Source organism: Parasteatoda tepidariorum, chromosome 11, assembly GCF_982258835.1.
Source record: "Parasteatoda tepidariorum strain Cologne lab strain chromosome 11, Ptep-v5.0, whole genome shotgun sequence".
NCBI lineage: Eukaryota > Metazoa > Arthropoda > Arachnida > Araneae > Theridiidae > Parasteatoda > Parasteatoda tepidariorum.
In genome coordinates, this window is record NC_141765.1 from 7,368,841 (window position 1) to 7,391,542 (window position 22,702).

Genomic DNA, 22,702 nt, shown 5'->3' on the forward strand with positions numbered 1-22,702 from the left:
CTAAGCGACTTTGATAGAGGGCAGATTGTAATGGCTCGAAAGCTCGGAACAAGTATTTCCGAAACTGCACGACTCGTGGGTTGTTTGCGATTTACAGTTGTTAGTACTTATGCAAAGTGGATGAATGACGGTGAAACCAGCAGTAGATGGCATGGTGTGGGACGTCCACACACTATCAGAGAAAAGGGTCGGCGGAGATTGTCTCGCTAGGTGAAGCAAAACTCGAGCCAGACAGTGGCTCAGCTGACAGCCCAACACAATGCAGGGTCAAGTTGAATAGTATCAGAGCACACTGTTCAGTGGACACTGTTGGATATGGGACTACGCAGCAAACGTCCCACTCGTGTGCCTTTGCTGATCAAGCGTCATCGCCAACTACGCCTGCACTGGGCCCGTGAACATCGCGACTGGTCCATGGATCAGTGGGAGAGAGTTGTCTGGTCAGATGATGTACCGTTACCCCTCTAGCTGTGATCTCTAAATTTAACTTTAGTAACGGTTACCCAGGTTATACAGTAGGCAAGTATCGAATGAATTACAAGAAACTATTAACATTTAAAATTCATTTTTATTGCAACTCTAAATCTTCAAAAAACATAATTCCACACATTTCCAAATGCTAACATGGGAATAAACACTTCCCTTTATACATTAATTAAAACAACATGCAACCTTAAAACACTCAAGCATAGCCTTCAATTCATACAGTTCAAAAAAGACATTTAAGAAATGAAAACTGCATTTAACATCACTAAAAGCACGGAAGACTTGGTTTATGATGTCTTTAAATCACACTTAAATACTCATTGTTCTCCTATACAAAAAAAAACACAACATAAACACTTCAGAATTTACGGTAAATGATTCCTCTAAAATGTTAACGAAATAAAATTTAAAGTTTTATAAGTACCTAAAGGAATTTACTGTTCACCCTCTGGAAACGCCCACCGGAATGGTAGATGAGCTCGTTGGCAAACTCCTCTGCTAGGATCTCAAAATTTCTCCAGCTATTCTAACTTCATTAGGTTTAGGCATGTAGAAGGGGAACACCGGACTTCCAGCATAGATACGTTAGGACTTGGCCCACCGTCTCGAAGATATCGGCCTTCGGCTAATCACGGTCGTTCTTCCCGCTAGAGACTTCAGTTTAGCTTTCCTTAAGTTCACGATCCACCATCTTCGAAGTGCTGTCACAGACCACCTTTCCTGCGGACAAGCTCCGTATCCTCCGGGTTACTGCTTTTAGCCACACTCTTCACTTCTCTTTTATCCTCCCTTCAGCAAGGCGAAAGAATCTAGATTGACCTGTTTACCAAATCCAGAGTCATCCCGCATCCGGCGGACGTCAGAACCAAAAAAAAAAAAGATCCCTGAGAAAAAACAGTCATAAACCCACTAATCCCCTATGGAAGTTATAATACCATCCTCAATAAATATTAATAAATTTAGTTACCCAGATTTCACCCCAAAAATCCCATTTTAAAAGACTAATTCAAAATTTCTGAAAAAAATATCATTATTATGATTGAATTTAAACTTTATCATAGTGGTGCCATCTACAGAAAAATAATCTATCTTTAAAAGTATTGAAAAAAAAAAACTATAATAAATTTCTATTTATTGCAATACCATCGCCTCACCAAAAAAAAATTAAAATACTTTTAATTTTTTGAAACATTATAGCACTATTTGTTAAAATAACCTGGAACATTTTCAAGAAACCAAGAAAACTAAATTACTGGTCTTACACAAAAAATTCCGTTTTTTCCTTTTCTCTAAGCTGTTCATAAAAAATTCCTACTTAAAGTTCAAAATCTCTAAAAGCACCACGCGGCTTTAAACCTACTTTTAGATCTTTATCACTAAAATCAAATCTGACCCTAACAATGTGCACCTTACAAGGAAACAGAAAAGAGGAATCAAATATGCGCCAAAGAAGTTCAAACTAAACTTAACTTTTAAAAACATTATAACTCAGATTTACCCTTAGCAATACCTTTTCAAGCGGCCCACAGGGGGTCAGGAAAAGATTATACAGCAACCTTATCAATCTTCCACTTTCACCAAATTTTAAACATCTAAACACTCATAATCTACATTTTCAAAATATCATTAAAAAAAATGGGACAAACCCAGTTTTGACTGATTACATATATCATTACAATTGCCAGTGGAGACCTACACTTCACACTTATGTACATAAAAGGACTGTGGTCCACCTGCAAAATAAAAACAGTCTCCACCGACCTACCTCATTCCAGCCTATGTAACCAAATATATACACCCCCAGATATAAACTCCTCCTCTATACTTTGGAGAACATTCGACATTCTTCCCAAAATATTTATAAACCAATTTAAAACAAGAAAAATTTAGTTTAACCCTGTTACAAAAATTAATTCTTTCCCCTCTTACAAAAATTAATTTCTTGCGACCCGTCCATTTACTCGTGGTCTTAAGTTATAACGAGGTTGCGGAAAAGGCACGAATTTACCTGTCTCATACAGTAGATTTCCTGGAGCAGGCGTCTCTACTCTTTCCCTATTTACACTGCCACTGATTTGGTCACCGAACCCACTATCTCTGAATCGCAAAATTTCCAATCCTTGCTCCGCCTTTGCCACATTCTCCACATGAACAACACTAGTATAGCCAACATTTTTTGTATGTTTTATTTTCAAAGTGACCGGAGATATGACTTCAATCACCCTGAAAGGGCCCTCATTAAATTTAGAAAAATTCCTGCACTGGTATTTCTTTAACACAGGGTTGAACCAGTATACCTCATCACCTACTTGGAAATTATATTGTTTGATGTTTTTGTCTCTACGAGCCTTTCTACTTTCCGAAAAATTTTCTAGGATTTCCCTCGCTGATGCATAAGTACTGTGCAGTTTACCAAGTAAATCTTTAGCAAAGTCCTCAGCACCCGTTTGACCATCCTGTGGTGAAGGCTTATCTTTAGGACACATATTCGCTTATACTTCAAATGTCGCAAATATACTCGTAATTATCTATATCCGAATTTGTTTATGTCTATCTCAAAACTGGAATACATAAATACATTTAAATGTAATATAAATTAAAACACATAAAAAGTCAAATGTCAGCATCTGCAAATGCAAAAGAATGGTGCACCAATTTGTGCAATTTCTATTAAATTTGCCTATCCTGGTCACGGCACCAATTTGTAGCGTTACCCCTCTAGCTGTGATCTCTAAATTTAACTTTAGTAACGGTTTCCTAGGTTATACAGTAGTATCGAATGAATTACAAGAAACTCTTAACATTTAAAATTCATTTTTACTGCAACTCTAAATCTTCAAAAAACATAATTCCACACATTTCCAAATGCTAACATGGGAATAAACACTTCCTTTTATACATTAATTAAAACAACATGCAACCTTAAATTACTCAAGCATTACCTTCAATTCATACAGTTCAAAAAAGACATTTAAGAAGTGAAAACTGCATTTAACATTACTAAAAGCACTTGAGACTTGGTTTATGATGTCTTTAAATCACACTTAAATACTCATTGTTCTCCTATACAAAAAAACACAACATAAATAGTTCAGAATTTACGGTAAATGATTCCTCTAAACACCCTCTCGAAGATATCGGCCTTCGGCTAATCACGGTCGTTCTTCCCGCTAGAGACTTCAGTTTAGCTTTCCTTAAGTTCACGATCCACCATCTTCGAGGTGCTCTCACGGACCACCTTTCCTGCGGACAAGCTCCGTATCCTCCGGGTTACTGCTTTTAGCCACACTCTTCACTTCTCTTTTATCCTCCCTTCAGCAAGGCGAAAGAATCTAGATTGACCTGTTTACCAAATCCAGAGTCATCCCGCATCCGGCGGACGTCAGAACCAAAAAAAAAAAAAAGATCCCTGAGAAAAAACAGTCATAAACCCATTAATCCCCTATAGAAGTTATAATACCATCCTCAATAAATATTAATAAATTTTGTTACCCAGATTTCACCCCAAAAATCCCATTTTAAAAGACTAATTCAAAATTTCTGAAAAAAATATCATTATTATGATTGAATTTAAACTTTATCATAGTGGTGCCATCTACAGAAAAATAATATATTTTTAAAAGTATTGAAAAAAAACTAAAATAAATTTCTATTTATTACAATGAATCACGGTTTGTCATTCATAACGCCGATGGCGGTGTCAGGATACGCATTCTTCCAGGCGAACTGTTGCTCCCTCAATGTTCAGTAGGTTATACACCGGCCGGTGGTGGCGGTATTATGCTTTGAGGAACGTTCTCTTGGGTGTTTATAGGACCCGTGGTTTTGGTAGAGCAGACCATGAATGCTACACGATATCTGAACATTATTGCGGACCAGTTGAACCCTTACATGGCCTCTGTTTTTCCTGCTGGAAATGTAATTTTCCGCCTGGAACTATAGGAATTCCAGCTTATTGCTCGCACACAATTAAATAATAAATAAATCACTCAAGTTTGTGTTAAAAGCACTCAAATATTGCTTAAATAAATACCACTCAAGTTTGAGTAAACGCAAAGCAAGAATTTCGCTCAAATAAGAGTGTATTTCACTTAAGTTGAGTTAAAAAAAATGTAACTCTTTTTTGAGTAGGGGAAATCATTCTTTCATTTTAATAGAGCAGATAGTTTTCGAATGGGGCAAAAATTTCCAGGCCTTAAAATTCCAATTTTTATTTTCATTACAATAAAAACTATAAAAATTGCTTTGAGTGGGAATAATGTTTGAATGAACTAAGTTTATAATAGAAGGAAAAGTTTTTTTTTCTATAAATTTGTGGCAGAGGTTCTCGAATTATAGCAGTGTACGCAAAATGTGAGATTCACATTAAGGGACCCAAATTATCGACAGTTCTTATGACTAAATTATCAGGACTATATTTTCCAGATTCCAAATAATGTTTTGATATTCAAAAAATTCAAATCCACCTTAAAAAGATATGATTATTCAGAGAAAGTTCGTTTTTGTGTCAGATTTTGTAACATAAGTAATTAACTAATTAACATATTTTGGGTCAACCCTTTAAGCCATTATGATCGACAGCTAGTTTGCAAAAATCTGAACTGATCGTAGACTTCTACTTTGCCTTAAAACATAATGCTTAAAACTTGCATTACAATATTATTCTCTGCCATAGAAAAACTAAAATCATGAATAGAATATTTTATCATTTTTGAAATACGAATGATTGCTTGTTGTCTTATGCTTATTGATTAACTAATAATATGAATCTTAAGTCTATTAAATTTAATAATAAATAAACCGATAACCCGAAATAAACCGATGCTATAACGATACAATGTTAGCATATAGTCAATTGAAACGAAACTAATCTTTTTGGAACAATGTTAGAAATAATACAACAAAAATATTTTTACGATACAATTAAGTTAGGAAGCATGCAAACACAAATTCATTAAATAAAACTAGTTTTTAACAAACAAATATTGTCGTGAAAATATTAAGATATATATGAATTATGCTTAATCGACAAAGTAGAAAGTTGCAAGCAGCTTTCTAATAAGTTTTTTACTCTTATAAAAAGGTAGATAGGTACTTTATTTACGCCCATATATGGCAACGTTACATTTAAAAAGTAACGAGTAAAAGTACAAGTAATTTTAAAAAATGTAACGAGTAAAAAGTAAAAAGTTCTTATTTTAAAAAGTAACGAGTAAAAAGTACAAGTAAAAGTACAAGTACAAAACAAAAAAAGTAACGATTTAAAAGTACATTTCTAGGAAATTGAAAATTTAAAGTAACCTAAATTTTATTGAATAATATTCTTATGTTCTGTAATGTTTTTGGAAAATTGTTGTTATTTATTTAATTATTTTTAATTTTGAAAGTTATGGATTTAAATTTACTTTTAAATTCGAAAGAATATTATAATATAATTTTATAATATAATCGTATAATATAACTTTAAAATCAAATATAGTTTTAATTTCAAACTTTTTATGGATTTGCACGAAAAAGAAATTTTATCTATTGATTTTAATTTTTAGTTTATTATTTTTATTTATTTAAATTACCAGTGATTTAAAATTGTTTAACTCTATAGAAACGCGTTTTAAAAGCACAAACATAAACAAAGCAAACACGGGGTTTCAGATAGCTTTGTGATCTTTGAGCTGGTAAAAAAATAATTGAATGTGCAGTATAAGTTGAAATAGAACAGTCTACAGTTTTATTTGTAACAATGGCTAATGCTGAAGTCATGCGAGAAAATCATTTTCCGAACATTAGACTTAGAGATCTAAACTTAGAAATTTGACTGGGCTTTGTTTGACAAGGTCGGGCATAAACATAATTTCAGTAAAAAATGCACTAGGTAAAAATGTATTTAGTAAAAAATTTATTAAGACAAAAATGTATTTTTAGTGAGTTCAAAAAGAAAATTGAAAAACATAATAACAAAATCCAACATTTTTTATTTAAAATCTATTAAATAAATGCATAAAACTCGAAAATGAATGAAAATAACTTGCTAATTAATATTTTTTATTCATTTTGCAAAATAATTGCATTTCGAAAGTGGTGTCACTGAATCTGCTGCGAGAATTTCTCAGAACGTGCTTAACCATCGCTTAACCACGCTGAATAAGCACTCCACGGGAGGTCAAGGTATTTAAACTCACGAAGTTAGCTGTGAATGCTTATATATTGCACATTAATTTTATAAATTAAAAAAACATAAGCATTTTTTTTTTAAATTTAATTTTTTTTTTAGAAAGATTTCTGAGTTTTAGAAAAAAGTAACGATTTCATTGGACATTTCCGTTACAAATACTTGTACTTTTTCCCTAAAAAAGTAACGAAAGTACAAGTAAAAGTACTAAATTTAAAAAGTAACGAAGTACAAGTAAAAGTACGTACTTTTTACTTGTACCGGCGGTACAAGTAACGAAAGTAAAAGTACTGCCATATATGTTTACGCCGCACTGGAACTGAACAATGGGCAAATGGCGCCGGTCCGGGCACCATCCCTGAAGATGATTCGAAGACACGCCGTCGCAATTTTGATCCTCCGCAGAGGTCATGGCACCCCTGCTTTGGAAGTCCGACGACCTGCGCACGAAGTCGAGCACTTTACGTTAGAGCAGTTTATCGAGAACCGATACCGCAACCTCGGTCCCTAAGCAGGCTGATCAAAAATGTTACCCACCCGCTTACTGACAGCAGGCAGTGATACTTGATTTCAGTGTTCTACTGGGAACTGTGTCCTTACGATCAGCCCACTGCCTGGCACTCTTAAAAAAAGCTCGAAATAATAAAGGGTTTTTCACAAATTTCGTTTTCTACTATTAAACAAGATTTTTTAACAAATGATAATACCTTCTAATAGTGGTCCGGACAGCAAAGTTTGATGATATTAGGAAATAAAACATACGAAAGAAAAAATACTTTTTTGGGGGATGATCCCCAACAATGTGAAATTTTTAATAAATCTGGTGTAATTTTCACTAGATCTAGTTTAATAGTACAAAATGAAATGTCTGGAAAACTCTCTTATCCTTTTAAGTTTTCTTTTAAAGAGTAAAAAAAAAACTACTAACAAAATTTCAATTTTCTGAAACTGTGTTAATATCGAAATATTTCCATTATTTTGTCCAACCCGGTTGGTACAAAGGTTACATCAAAAAATCATACAAGTGTACAGTGCACGAAAAATGAATAAGTAAATAAGCGGTCCTACCTAAGTAATTTCTTATCTAATGATTGGATTTTCACGTTCTATGGCACAATCTTAATGATTTAAGGGTGACCTTAAATATACTAACTAATTAGGGAAGACGAGAATTAAAGTCAAAATAATTATACGACTTTTTTAAAAAAAATTCGATTTCTCAAGACCGATTTTGCTATAATTTTGTATGTTATCATGCAAAATTACATACTTTTAAATGATTAAAAAAATTTCCTACCTTAGAAATCAACAGTTTCGACAATTATGAAATAAAATAACAAAAAATAATTAATTATTACTAAAAGTTATTCTTTTCTTGAAATTATCTTTGGACAAGCGAATTTTATAATTGTGTGTATAATTTTTTCAATTCGCTTTAGAAGTTATTCAGATATGGTGAAATGCGCAAAAAGTAAAATTAACATTAAGTGGTCAAAAGTTTATTTTGGAGATCAGAAATCCGAATCCATGAAAGAAATGTATGTTTACTCAGAGAAAGTACGTTTTGAGTTTGATTTAGTAACTAAAAATATTTTCTGCACTAATTAATCAGCCTCTTTGAGGTCACCTGCTCAAACAATTAAATCGTGAAGAACCAATCCTTAAATCAAAAGTTATTCAGGGTGCTCCAAGTTATTTTTGCCCAAGTAGTAATAGTATGCATAAAGTACATCACTGCTAATTAATGTGATACGAAAAAGTAACGTCAAAATTATATATTCATTAATTATAGTTAAACAGAAAGAAATTTAGGGTTTTTTTCTTGAATAGTTTTTTCGATTAAGTTTCTATTCAATAATTACAATATACTTTCAAACATTACATAGTTGTAAGTTTCATTAACTGTTCTTTTTTATATATATATTGTTAATGAGTTTCAATGCGCCTTAATTGCTTTTTATATATTTTTTTATTTTATTTTATTCATTTTTAATCTTTGATAATATTATTGAATTGTATTAACATTTTAGATAGTAATTGGAGGAGATTGAATAATAGTTTGAGATAAAACAAGCATAAAAAATGTAATAAAAATCTCTTAAGACGCTCTGATTTCAAATATTTAATTCGGTTAAAGAAAGAGTGCTCCGACATCAGTAAAAACTGCTACTATATCATTTTATTTACGTACCATAATGTATAAAGTTTTATTTCCGTTTCCAAGAAACTAGCACATGCCTTAAAAAAAATCTTAAAATAAAACACGTCAAATATTTTGGAGAAATTTAACTTTGTTTTATCATACTTTTTTTTGTTTCGTTAACGAAAAAATCTTTTTTCTCTTCTTCTTTTTACTTTCAACATCTTGTAAAATTATCATTGGTTCAAAACAAAATGCAACTTCGTATAGAAAAAAATAATGAAAAAAATGTCTTTATAACTTGGATTTGTATCTTTAAATGAACATTTTAATTGCCTTTTTTACGGAAATCAAATATTCAGAAGCTCCATAACTACTTTCTTTATTCTAAATTTTTTTCACACGTGGTATCTTCTACACTGATGCAATTTTCTTTCAGGATTTATTTCCTGCTGATAAATTTTCCCAACACAAAAATTTGTCTTTTTTATTCCTTGAGCAAAAAGAGGATCCGATGCTTCTCATTCGCCTTAACCTGGAAATTTTAAGTACATGAAACGCGTTTTATTTGGATGATGTTTTTTTTTTTATTATTAAAAGCATTTTTTTTAAAAGTATTTCTCGTTCAAAATACATAAAACTAAAATAGCTGCCTCAATAAAACTTGGCATAAAACAAGAATCTTATGAACTGTAAATTTTGAATGCATTTATGCAGTTTAGATTTTATAGTTAAGACTTCAAATTCATTAAAAATTTACAAAATAAGTATAATAATGTTCTCTGAAGCTTTATGTTAAAATAATGCGAATTAATTTTCAGGTTGTCTGATTCCATTTTATACAATTACGCATTAGAAAATGGAAGTAGAAGTTTTTTCATATTAGTTACGTTTCATTATATTTGCCTTATTGTTTAAGAAAACATAAATTGCGCTTAAAGTAAAAAAAAAAAAAAATTAAAAAAGGCAAAATAAAAATTAAAACTTCATCAAAACTTCATTTTAACTAATTAGTTAAAGAAGTAAATTTGCAACCAATTTGCTTAAATTATTATTTGATACAAATACATTTTTAAATGGAAATTACAGTTTTTATTCGATTTCCTAATAAGATTTGTACGAAAGAATTCTTTTTTTAGCAAAATGGACATTTTTAAGAAAATTGACTTTATATTAATTATTCAAAATATTAATTAATTTAAAAGCATGTGTATTTATATGTAGTCTACGCTGTATTTAGTCTTTTAGAAACCTTTTTTTATGTACCAATAGGATGACGAAAGGTAATTTTAATTCTTAATTTATAGGAATGATACCTGAAATGAATATTGAGCCCTTCATTGGGCAGGATTTTCCAGAGAATAGTTTTACATCATGAACTATTTATAAGTTTTGCATCGAAGAACATCTGACTTATACTCTATCAAAAAAATATATTCTATATTGGAGTGAAACATGAGTTAAATATTTGTTTTAATGCATTTTTTACTCGATAAATATTTAAAAAGCATATATTTTCTTGGAAAAAATAATAGCAATATTAGTGCTCTCATTTCAATTGTTTTATGATAAATAAAAAAATAATGTGCTAAAATTGTTTAGGTCAATTTTCATTTTCTTGAAGAATGTAGTTAAAAATACAATTTTACTAGTTAACATCTTTGTATTACGAAACATGATTTTAATTTAATCAGACAAAAAATTTCTTAAAATTTTTCTGAATATTTTTACATGTATCAAAATGTATGAATAATGTTCAACTTGTTCAAATTGGGTTATTTTTAATCATATTTGAAGACAAGCAGTTTGTAGAAATTCTGTGACATTTTATTAGAAGTTTGGGAATGAGTTGAAAAAGCGCTTTTCGACAGGTGGCGCTTTATTTGCATTCTGTAGTTCTTCTTCCAGTACTGAAAGTTCATATCGCATGTTGCAATGAATCTTGTAAGATAGATAGTAACCTGGCTTTTAAAAATTCTAATCACTGTTGCATGATCTAAATGGACATTGCTTTTTGCACTTTATTTAAGTTCAAAAATCAAAATATTATACCTCATGTGAGAATATAAATAATTTTAAAAATTATGCAATTTTTTTTAATTAATGTAACTAAAACACTTTTAATTACCTGCCATAATTTATAACAAAGCATTGTACTTAACAGATATTCATTTTTATCTAATGTTTAATTAAATATTATTTTTCAAAAAAATATTATTTTTCTTTTGCTTGTTTTTCTTTCTTACCAGGAATTAAAAATAGAATGAGCTAACTTTTACTAACTTTATCATGATAAAAAGTCATGAAGATAAGTTGTCCTTTGTTTCTATGTGTTCAGAATCTCACTATGCTCACAGAAAAAATCCAATTGATACCTGTAATATATTTACCAAATTGGATACTTATATTCTTCACATTTCTCCTTCAAATGTCTGCGTAAGTATTATTTTTTTCTAATAAATGATTTCAAAATGTAGATTTTTTTAACGTGTATATGTAATTACAGCAGTTTGATGTTTACTGCTTTATTTTTTCCATAAAAACTTTATTTTTATCAAATTATTTTAAATATTTCGTATATATATTTCATCTTTTTTTTATAAACATGTGATTTAACTCAATTCAGATTTTTATTTTTTGCAGAGCTAGATTTTTAAATCAAATTAAAAGGCGATACACTGACTAATTTTAAATTATATGTCTCAACAGCTATAGCTCATTTATCATAGCACATTTTAATTCATTTTTAACTATATATTTTAACTATATTACAAATCCCTTTCGAAAAATGCTAGAAATTTTTCGAGCTGTAACTTAACGAAGTTTGCTTGCATAAATATTTATTGGTATTTTTTAAAACAATTATGTAAATAATTAAACCAAATTATATATTTTTAACTATGCATAAACATTAAACATTAATGACAACATAAACGCTGCTATTAATAAAATATCTATTTTAATTTGAGAAATGAGCAGGCTTTGGCAAAATGCTTTTAAAGCATATTATATTCTCTGACTAAATATGCGAATAGTATATCAGTTAATAAATACAAACCAATTCATATTTGTAATATATTATTTATTTTATAAAATAGTAGCTGTATATTACATGTGTACCAGAGAAGAAAATTATATAAAGGCAGTTATACTGCTAAAATACCAAAAATATTTTTTACCGAAGATTTAAAAAAAAATTTTTTTTAAATGTTTTAGTTTTAAATATTAACTCTTTTTACAATTAAATAGCATGTGCAATTTTTATTTTCAATCAACATATTTCAATGCTTGAAATATTTTTCTTAAGGAATAATATCAATAAATTCATTAATATAAAAAAATTCAATAATATAAATAAATTTAATAATATATCATTAGTTTCGTGAGTGATTAATTGTGAAACATTTACATTAAAACATCTGCTTAACATTGTAGCGAAAGCTTACAGTAAAACATTTATAGTAAACAAACATAACATTACAGCAACATTTTAAATTTTACTTGCATTATTAAAATATGTTCATAATATTAGCAAAAATGAAATTTGTCTAATAAAAAGATTGTTTACTAATAGAATATCTTTATTAATGGATATCTAAAAAAATGCATTAGAGAAATCTAAAATATTTAAACTAAAAAAAAAAAAAAAAAATGCATAGATATTTTTGAATTTTTTTATCAGACAAGTCAACCAAAAGAAAAGAGTTTAAATAATGTTATTTACCGCTAAGACATTTAAAATTAATGCAACAAGATTTAAAAATAAATTAAAAGTATTAAAATGTTTGATTTAGTAAGAACTGCTTTTATTTGCAAATAGTGTGGATGCGAGTTGGTGCACTAATGAACCAATTAATGGACAAATCATTGAGCTGGTGCATTAGAGAATCATACTTTTATCAAGCTAAAGATTCAGTATATTGGTATATAAATAAAAAATAGGTTTTTAAACCTATAATTTGAAGTGCGGTAGTCAATAGCTAGATTTTCTTTTTCTACTTGAACCGGGAGGAACACAAGTAAACTATGTGCAAAACAATTGTGTCCGCTAAGTCCATTTCTAAAATTATTATTAAAGATGTGTCCATATTTAAAACTATTATTGAAAATATGTTAAATAAAAACTTTACATGAATGGGATGTATAAGATAATTCAGTGATTTTCTTTTCCGTGTTACGCAAATGCGGCTTAGTTGCATTCAAAACGTCCATCAGGAAATCGTGATTGCCCTGTAAAAACGATTATTTCCTTGTCTTTAGATTAAAAATCATTTAACTTCTGAACTTTTGTATTCCGTGACACAAGAAAGCTCTTATTAAAACAACATTTTTTTTGACTAAATGAATAATTTCTTCTGTTAGCTACTACTTGATTTTTGAAAAGAATAAAAAATATTTGCGTCATGTGTAAACAGTCCTGCTTCAGATAAGAAGAATTCTAGCATTTCACATGACGTACACAATGTCAACATAGGTTAGTCAAGTTTACGTATGAGAAAGACATGGCCTTATCCCACCATTCAAAATATGCTATTTTTCTGCATAATGGAAAAATATTAACTCTCTTCTTACTTACGTGTAACCTTTAGTCGGCGTTTCAAATGTCGATTGGTGGGTAAATGGTAAATTTGGAGGCATTACTTCGAATCCTTCTCATACAAACAAATCTCGAAAATATGATATTAAATCATCCAGATATATTCGAATAATGTAATTAGTTCAGATTGGGAAAATAATTATCTAGGGATACTCGAATCCTGTGTTATGATAGTAATGTCACTGTGTTGTTGCATTATGTTCTTTCGTTAATTTTAGTTTATTGAACTTGGTAAAGTGGCAATAAACTGGCTATTCACCTATCAGATTCATAATAATAGATGTTTAAATCCATATCAGTAAATCCAACTATGATGACAAGGCAATTGAAATTCTGCAGTTGAGATGCAAGCGAGGCTTAAGTTGTCGCATGTCTTATCACATGGGAAAATTAAAATTTCGTTACAAAACAAAGTATCAAAAATATCTCTCATTATTCAAGTAATTTAACAATAAAAAATATTAATAAATTTTATAGGCAGAATATTTTTCAACCAATTCTTCGTTAAAATGTATATTTATACCAACAATTGAAAATACTTTGCTTGCGGATGCTAATGCATTAATTCAAATAGTCTAAGGTACGATAACTTATTAGACCCTAGTTTTTTCGGCGTAATTATTGGTCAGTAGCAGCTTTTACATAACTTCATGTGTTTTCATGTTTATTTCTGTCCTTTCGATAACTTTATTAGAAGTTGGTTGTTACTTAGACCCAGCCAGTGTTTAACATAAATTTTCTAACCGCATGAAAATAGTTGAGTTTCCCAGATAAATTTATTCTCAATCAATTCTTAGATGAAATGTATAACTGTACCAATAACTGGAAGCATTTTACATGCTGATGTGTAAATACAAAGAGTTTAAGGTACTGAATCTCCTGTATGATTATTCGTCAATTTTTCTTTTCTTTTAAGAAGCTTAAAGCACCAAATTGCATCCTTGTTTTCATGGTATGATTTTTGGTAACTGGAATTTTTTATATCTTCAGACAATATCAATATTTCAGTCTTTTCAGTAACATTATTGGGTATTAGATGTTACTTTAATGCACTTCATTCAGTCATAATCTAGATTTCTGTCTGATAAAAGTAGTTGACCCTGATTCCGATTTAAAAGGCTCATACCGATTCTTGAGCCGCACATCAAGTACATCTAGGAAGCTCAATTTTTGTGTGTTTAGTAATTACTGTCCACAGCAAAAATGCTTTAATAAATGAAACTGTTATTGCTTCAGATTAAAAACTGAAAATTAAAAATCTTTGGCAGATAGTATTTTTCTAAGAATTTTAATTTTGTTTTAGAGTGGTTAATTTCCATTAAAAAAGTGAACTAAGAGTTTTCATTCTAAAAAGAAATTTATTTTAAATTTTTCTGATTTACATTTCTAACTCGAATTTGAGATTAATTAATTTTAAATTTAATTCAAAAAATCTTTTCTGTTTAAAATATTGCAAGATAAAAGTACATTCAAATAAAGATAAATATTTAAGAAAACAAAGTTCTTCGTTTAAAAATGTGAATAAATCTCAGCATTGCTTCTTTAAAGTAAATGAAAAATTCTCTGGGGTTGGAAACATAATTTACATAATAAAAAAAATAATTTCCTCGACTTAGTTTTCTCTTCGCGTAGTTTGTAGCGATAAATGAAAGCTAATGAGTTATTATAATGAAGAATTTTGCAGATTCTTGTTTTAAATAGATTAATTTATCTCATTTTAGAATTAAGTTTACCTGAAAACGTGAAATTATTCATGAAAAAATAAAAGAAAATAGTATGCTTAAATATTCGAAAACATATTCCAGCAGTAATAAAGCCTTTATGTAAAATTTTATGCACTTTCAAGAACAAAATACAAGGTTCAAGGCTCATAAAAGTACTTTTCTTTTTGATCCAGGCAGTGGTAAAATCTGTTTTCTTTGTTTATTTTTGAATATTAAATTGGATTTCTTAAAATTAAATCATTAAAATTTTTTAATTTACATCTTTTCCAACATAATATTTCATTAAAAAATTTAACATAATAAATTGTAACGTAATTTAATACGTACTTAATTACGTATTAAATTACGTATTAACGTAATGTAATACGTAATTTAATAAACTATTCTTTTTTTTTATTGCTGACTAATATTTTTTTCCATTGTAAGCACTAAATTAATTAAAGTGTTTTTATTCGTTCAATATCACCATTGTTGAAATTAATATAAATAAATAAATTTTTTTTCCAAATATTTTATAGAACTTACTAACTTTGACCAAAACTACTTGTTTTATTTATTTACTTACTTTTTAATGCGGCTTTGAAATAAACTGCTGTTAAATAAGATCTTTTTGACTTTCGGGATTAAGAAAAGCGTAAAGTATGTTTTAATCAAAATAAGTTTTTAATTTTGTGTAACAGAAAAAAATCATTTGCACTGGACTTTTCCTAATGTTTTTCTTGGTTTTCAATCATAGTTTCATCCTATTTGCCGCAATATGTTTTCAATTACTAAAAATGTGTTAGTTTATATGATATTAATGCTTTTTCTTGATTTCAATTTTTCTTAATGTTTTATTATTGTATTTAAAATTCACCTTTTTAAATGTCTCGTGCATACAACGGAGAAGTTTAATTGAAGTGTTTATGGCAATTTAAGAAGTCTAAAATATATTTTAAATATATAAGATAATGCTACAATATATAAAATACTGCCTAAGCAAAAAAAAATTTTGGATTGAAAACTTGTAGTATATAAAGCATATTTTAGTTATATTGAGAAAATTGCATTGCTTTGTATCACTCCAGACGTATGGAATTAAATTAAATATTACACGACTAAAAATAACTTGTAGAATTATTTGAAATATATTAATTCAAAATGTGTAAAAAAAACGAGATAATATTCTTAGTCCCATAACAAGTTGCTTGAAATTGCAATTTTCGATTTTCTCTCTGACTTACAATCATCTTTAGGTCTAATTTCAATAATTGAATCTGTGCTAACTTATTTAAAATCTATGTTTTCACCAAAAAAAGGCTTTTTAAACACCAACAGTAATTTGTAATAGCATTCACTGTTTTTTTTTTTAAAAAAGCTATTAAAAATAATTTGTTATTTTCAAATACTATCAAGTAAAAAAAATAAGTAACGAAACTTCGTACCTATAAAAAGAGTACTTTTAAAGAAAGTAGATGTTAACATCATTTTTAACTGCAATAATTAGCAATTATAATTTTATTTGTAATTTATGTTGTTCTCGTGTGCACCGAATTGATGAATTCAGAGCATTGCTATGCAAAAGTTGCAAAGTTGGTCACAATTCATCTTATAAAATATATTATTCGTTCCATATTCATACTATAAAATACTATTCTAATCAAAAGGGCGATTAATGTAATTTATATCTACAATCATTAGAGCTATTAGTATCACATGTAATTATATAATTTAATTACATACACTAAACAGAAAAAAAAATCTAGTATGGTAAGGTAATGACATTTCTGATATATATGGGTGATTCTCACGAAACATGACAATTCGGACCAAAACATTTCTTCAAATTTAAAGTCTTCAAAATAATCTAAATTTTTTTGTATACTTCTTTAGTTACACTTATTAATATCTTACATAGAGCAGTGTAGTTTATTGATATTTGCTCGAGAAAAAAAATAAAATAGAAATTCACCAAATCTTGAATACCAGGAAAATGACATATTAGCTTAGAAGTTTGAAAAACAGTCATTCATAAATTGCTTAAGTTAATTCTTTCTGTTCACTGTAGAAGGAATCAAAATTTTTCTGTTGCTTATATGTACAGAATAAAATTTTTTGAAATAATCAATCATTAAATAAATAAATAACTTTGATTACATCCAAGCATATTACAATCATGCATAAACTTGGTAATAGGTTAATATTTGCTTTCCCTCCTAACAGTATTAGCAGGTTAAAAAAAAATCTGGTAACACTTCAATGTCCTGGCATTCATAAGCCAGGAAAATGACAGCCAGGATAATGACAAATTCGCCCTTTTGTAGCATATAACTTTATTTTAATATAATATTTTGGCCTAAGACGTTTATATTCTACAGAAAACAACAGGATTTCTTAAAATAACTCAGATAAATCTATGTAGTTTATGTTATTAATGATTTCAAGAAGCCAGGTAAATGACAACACAAAAACCTACTCACCTTGAAAAATTTTTTGAAATAGATTTTGACCTAGAAAAATTGGTTCTTTATTCATGCAACAAGACATGTTCATATAGGAGGGTATCTAATCAATCTATTTTCATATGATATTTATTGCTGGCTTGGTTATAAGCCACTAAGTAAAAGTAGCCAGGAAAATGACAGATTTTCTAGGGCCGAGCTGATTATTGGCAGAAAAAATTAATTTTAACGAAGTTTTTGTAAATAATACCCTCTCCGTATATTCTAGAAATGCTTACACCGGTAGAGATAAAAAAAAATTAGATATGGAAAAATTTATGGGAATTTTTGAAGCTAGTTATTATAGGAAACATTGTTTGGGACTTGCCAGGAAAATGACATTTTGATATTCAATTAAATTTTTTAACTATACAAAACGGTCAATGCTAGTGCAAAGTCATTTTAAAATGCTTACAGCAATGCTATTTATTAAGTTTTTAAAAAAAAGTTTTTTTAGTATTATAGTATTAGATCTTGGAGCAAGGGACAGTGAATTGTCATGTTTCGTGAGAATCACCCATGTATATGTGATTCTCACGAAATGCATGCCGGGCAATGTACACCGGGCAGTGGCACTTAACCTTAAAAAAACATCAGTGTAGGGTTAAAATATCGAATAAATGTAATTATATCCAGGAATAAATTCATATCAAATCGAATATATACATATGCACGGAAATACATATTATTTACTTCAGCGTAAAATATTTTAAGCAGGTATTCAAATTTCAACTACTCTTATAGGTAAAATAAAAATAATTAAATAAATAAAATCATCGTAGCATGCCCTTTATAGATAATTGCATATGTTCTTAGAAACCATTACAAATGCAAAAATAAAAAAATAATAAATAATAGGGCTGCTTACAAGCTACTAACTTAAGAGTTCTAATAGCATTCGATAAAATTCAAGCGAACCACTTAGGTTCGCTTATTGATAGTTTTGCGACACAATCTTAATGATCGTGTTTTGAACAGAGTTAAAAGTTGAGTATGTCCTCATAAGTAGGAAAAAATATGGATTTATAAATTTAATGAGATTAAAAAGCAAAAATTTACGTTTAATCGGTATAAATTCAAAACTAATTAAAAATACAAAAATATACGATTAACTTATTTATTTTTAAAAATAGATTATATATATATATATATATATATATATATATATATATATATATATATATATATATATATATATATATATATATATATATATATATATATATATATATATATATATATATATATATATATATAATTTGAGTATCTTGAAAATTTCAAAAGCTTCTAGTAATTTTTATAAATAGTTTTTGTACTTAGTGTTTATGAGTGTGATAAGGGGTACTGAGTGATAAGAAGTTGTCTAGAAATTCTTTGTATTATGAGACAAAATTTGATAAAAAATAATAATGCATCACAGTGATGCATGCCAAAATATGATTGTATAAGAAAAGCACACATACTTTCATGGAGATGATCTCTATAATGCTGTTATTATTTTTAATAATTCTTGTTTAATACTAAGAAATGACATTTGTGAAAAACCCTTATAATTCAGAGTGTTCTTTTAAAAAAGTACAAAAATTGCTTAAAAAATAGCTAGAAATTTTTTAAGCTATCTATGCATTGAAATCGGATTTTTTTATTCGTTACTAGATACGATTCACTACAATATTATATGAAAAAAATCTCTTAAATGTTTTCCGTACATGCGCAGCCCGAAAGAACTACTTTAAATGCCCATATCTTGCCCAACTTTTAAGATTTTTTTTTTAAAGTTTTAAAATGTTAAGTTGTTATTTGTTAAAAATTTTTCAAAAAACCTTTTTTTATTTTTTTAGAATATTTTTTAAGTTTTTAAGTTTATAACAATAAAATCCATCACACACACAAAAATGCTTTTTTTTTCAATTTGTTTTTTTTAAATGTCTATACTTCGATTAATATTTAAACTAAGTTCTCGGAGTTTTAATTCATTATAAATAATAATCAAATTAATCAATGCCAGTTGTAAGCTCATTGCCATATTTTCTAGCAAATGGTGATAAAATATATTTCTTTAGTTCCTCATTAATTGCCAATTTCTCAAACCTCTAAATGCTTCAAAATGTATAAGTATGAGAATTCTCGTAATCTGAACATCTTTAAAGTTATTAAGTATTGTTTTAGAAATTTGAAACATACCATTATATGTAAAATTAAGATAATCTAAAACTATCAGATAAAAAGCCTAATAGAGCTAGTACTAAATAAATTCCCGTTTACTTGATCTTTTTTAAATATTAAAAACAATGTTTTTGTCCATAAATATATAGAGATGTTTTAGCTATGATTATTTAAAAAAACATATGCTACTCGATAAGATAACAATAAATTCTCAATTTAATATTCAAATATTTGTTTAGCTCTAAATCTTTTATTATAACTCCTATTGAAAAAAACAACTATTCAATTCTCAGTAAAAATAATCCATTTCCTTTTTTTTTAAATAAAGAATTATTTGGTAGAAAAGTTTTCTAATCATGAAGCTTGAATTGTAATACAGCTAAAAAATGAATGTTAGCTTTTTACAAACAATTAAAAATGACGAAAAACTATTAGAAATTTTCTTATCCAATTAGTTTGACTCAAATTTCATGAAAAATTACAAAACTTAACCCTACCTAACTATAACTGAGGTAATAATTGAGATTTTTTACTACTTTAGCTACAAACCGGGCATAATTTTTTTAAAACTGTCTAATTATGAAACCAAAAAAAATAATAGTTGATGAGGGATTTATTTTTTTGTTTTGTACAGTCAACCTATATAATTTTTTTTAACAATAATGAATTGATTTCCGATTCCATTCGTAATTCCTAAGATTTTTTTAATACCAAGTCATTATCGCCATTTAAAACTGGTTTTATTAATTATGAGCCTAATTATCAAAATTCACAAAACTGTTAAAACGCAAATTGGAAATGCATGGCACTATTGTTTTCTTAAAACTATAGAAAAATGCATCATAATTAAAATAAGACATACATTCGGTGTTATTGAATATCCAATGATTTTTATCTCATAAACGACATATTCATCAATGATATTTATTTAAATTAATTCATGCTCATAAAAATTCCCTATACCAATATTGAGTTCAACTTTCTCGGCTTAAGAATATTTAAATAAGAGGGAAATTATCCAATAGATTTGTAAAATTAATATTCCCTTTCGAAATCTCCAAAAACATTTATTTTATTGCTATGTTTTATCAAAGTAATAGTTTTAAAGGCATAAGTAATAATTAGTACTTATTCACAGTACATATTCATGATCTTTCTCAGCATTTAAAAAATATAACAATTTTCATTTAAATCTGGTTGATCAGTTAAGATAAACTGGATAGTTAAATTTGTTTTCATCGCATCCTCGGTCGGTGATTAAAGTTTCTGGAGAGCCAAAACGAGATATAAAATTTGAAAATACTATGGCAATATCCTTACTGTTGACCGATGAGACAGGGACAGCTTCTAGCCATTTTGTAAAGTGATCAACAATTGTGACCAAATACCTATTTCCATCTTGAGTTAAAGGGAGTGGTCCTACCACACCACATGCTATTTTCTCAAAAGGGCCATATGGAGGTGGCACTTTTTGCAAAGGGGCTAATCGCTTGGGTTGATGAGCCTTTCTTTGTAAACAGCTATTACACGACTTAATGAAGTTTACAATATGGGAAGACATTTTGGGCCAAAATAAATTTTCGTTATCTTTTTTAAAGTTCTACTAATTCCAGAAAGGCAAACCAATGGAGAATTATGATAGAAGTTTAAGATGTTTTTCACTAAATTTAGTGGAATAACTATTTTTTCACTCTCGGCAATTCGGCTTTTCTAACACCTTAATACTTTATCTTTAATAAAAACATGAAAGTTAGATGGCACTGGTTCATTTCTGCCCAAAACCTCAACAATTTCCTTACAAAAATGATCTTTCTCCTCATCTTCAATTAATTTTGGCAAAGAACAAATTGATTCATTACAATCCACTTCATTAAATAAAATTTTGTTATGCATAGTTTCTGCTTCCTTAACATTTCTACTCAGAAAGTCTGCAACACAATTAATCTTTCCCGGTATATATTTTACCTCAAACTGAAATTGTGACAAAGAAATAGACCACCGCGCAATTCTACAAAAAGATTCCTTCAATTTCAAATTATTAGTAATAGGGGAATGATCAGTGTAAATATAAAATTTCCTTCCCAGCAAATAGTGTCTAATGTAATTAGTGAAATAAACTATTGCTAAGGTTTCACGTTCGGTTACCGAATACCTAGTCTCTGGTAATTTCAGTTTTCTGCTTCCAAAAGCTATAGGGTGAGGAAAACCCTCATCATCCAGTTGAGCTAACACTGATCCGATAGAATGATTACTGGCATCAGTATATCAGTGAAAAGATTTTGACATGTTAGGTAAAACTAAAACAGGCACAGAAATTAAGAATTCTTTTAAATTTAAAAATTCCGTTTCTGCCTGGTTGTCCCATTCAAATTTGCCATTTTTAGTTAAGGTTGTCAGCCGAATTGATTTTTGACCAATGTTAGGAATAAATTTTCTATAGTACCCGATACAGCCTAAAAATCATTGTACATCAGTTTTGTTTTTTGGGGTTTTAAAATTTTTGATAACCTCTTTATTTTTTTTGGTCTGGATAAACCTAACCATCTTCAATAATGAAACCTAAATAATTAATTCTATTAGTGAGGAATGAGCATTTACTTGGTTTCAACTTTAACTTACTTTTTAATAATCTTTCAAATACTATTTTAAGTTTCGGGAAGTAATCCTCAACACTGTTGCTGGCAATAGTGTTGAGGCATTTATATCATCAATATAAATGCCAATATTCAAAGTTTCGAGACCCGATAATACCACGTTCATTAATCTTTGGAAGGAATTGGCACTGGTTTGAAGACCAAAAGGTGTGCGGATAAATTGATACAATCCCTTATGAGTTGCAATGGCCAATTTATGTCTATCATCCGGTGAAACAATTTCTTGGAAAAAACACGAAGTCAGATCTAAAGTACTGAAAACCCTTCCTCCTGCTAAATTATCAAT

At 28.6% G+C, this 22,702-nt stretch overlaps 1 protein-coding gene across 1 annotated transcript in view; it reads left to right on the forward strand.

The window, feature by feature from the left end:
- The first annotated feature begins 10,717 nt into the window (after positions 1-10,717).
- The window catches only part of LOC107453206 (gamma-aminobutyric acid receptor subunit alpha-2-like), an 85,975-nt gene continuing 73,990 nt past the window's right edge, over positions 10,718-22,702 (forward strand). The window contains exon 1 of the mRNA XM_016069933.4: positions 10,718-11,231. Within this exon, the coding sequence (XP_015925419.2) occupies positions 11,098-11,231 (134 nt within the window). The 5' untranslated portion in view covers positions 10,718-11,097. The remainder of the gene's footprint in view (positions 11,232-22,702) is intronic.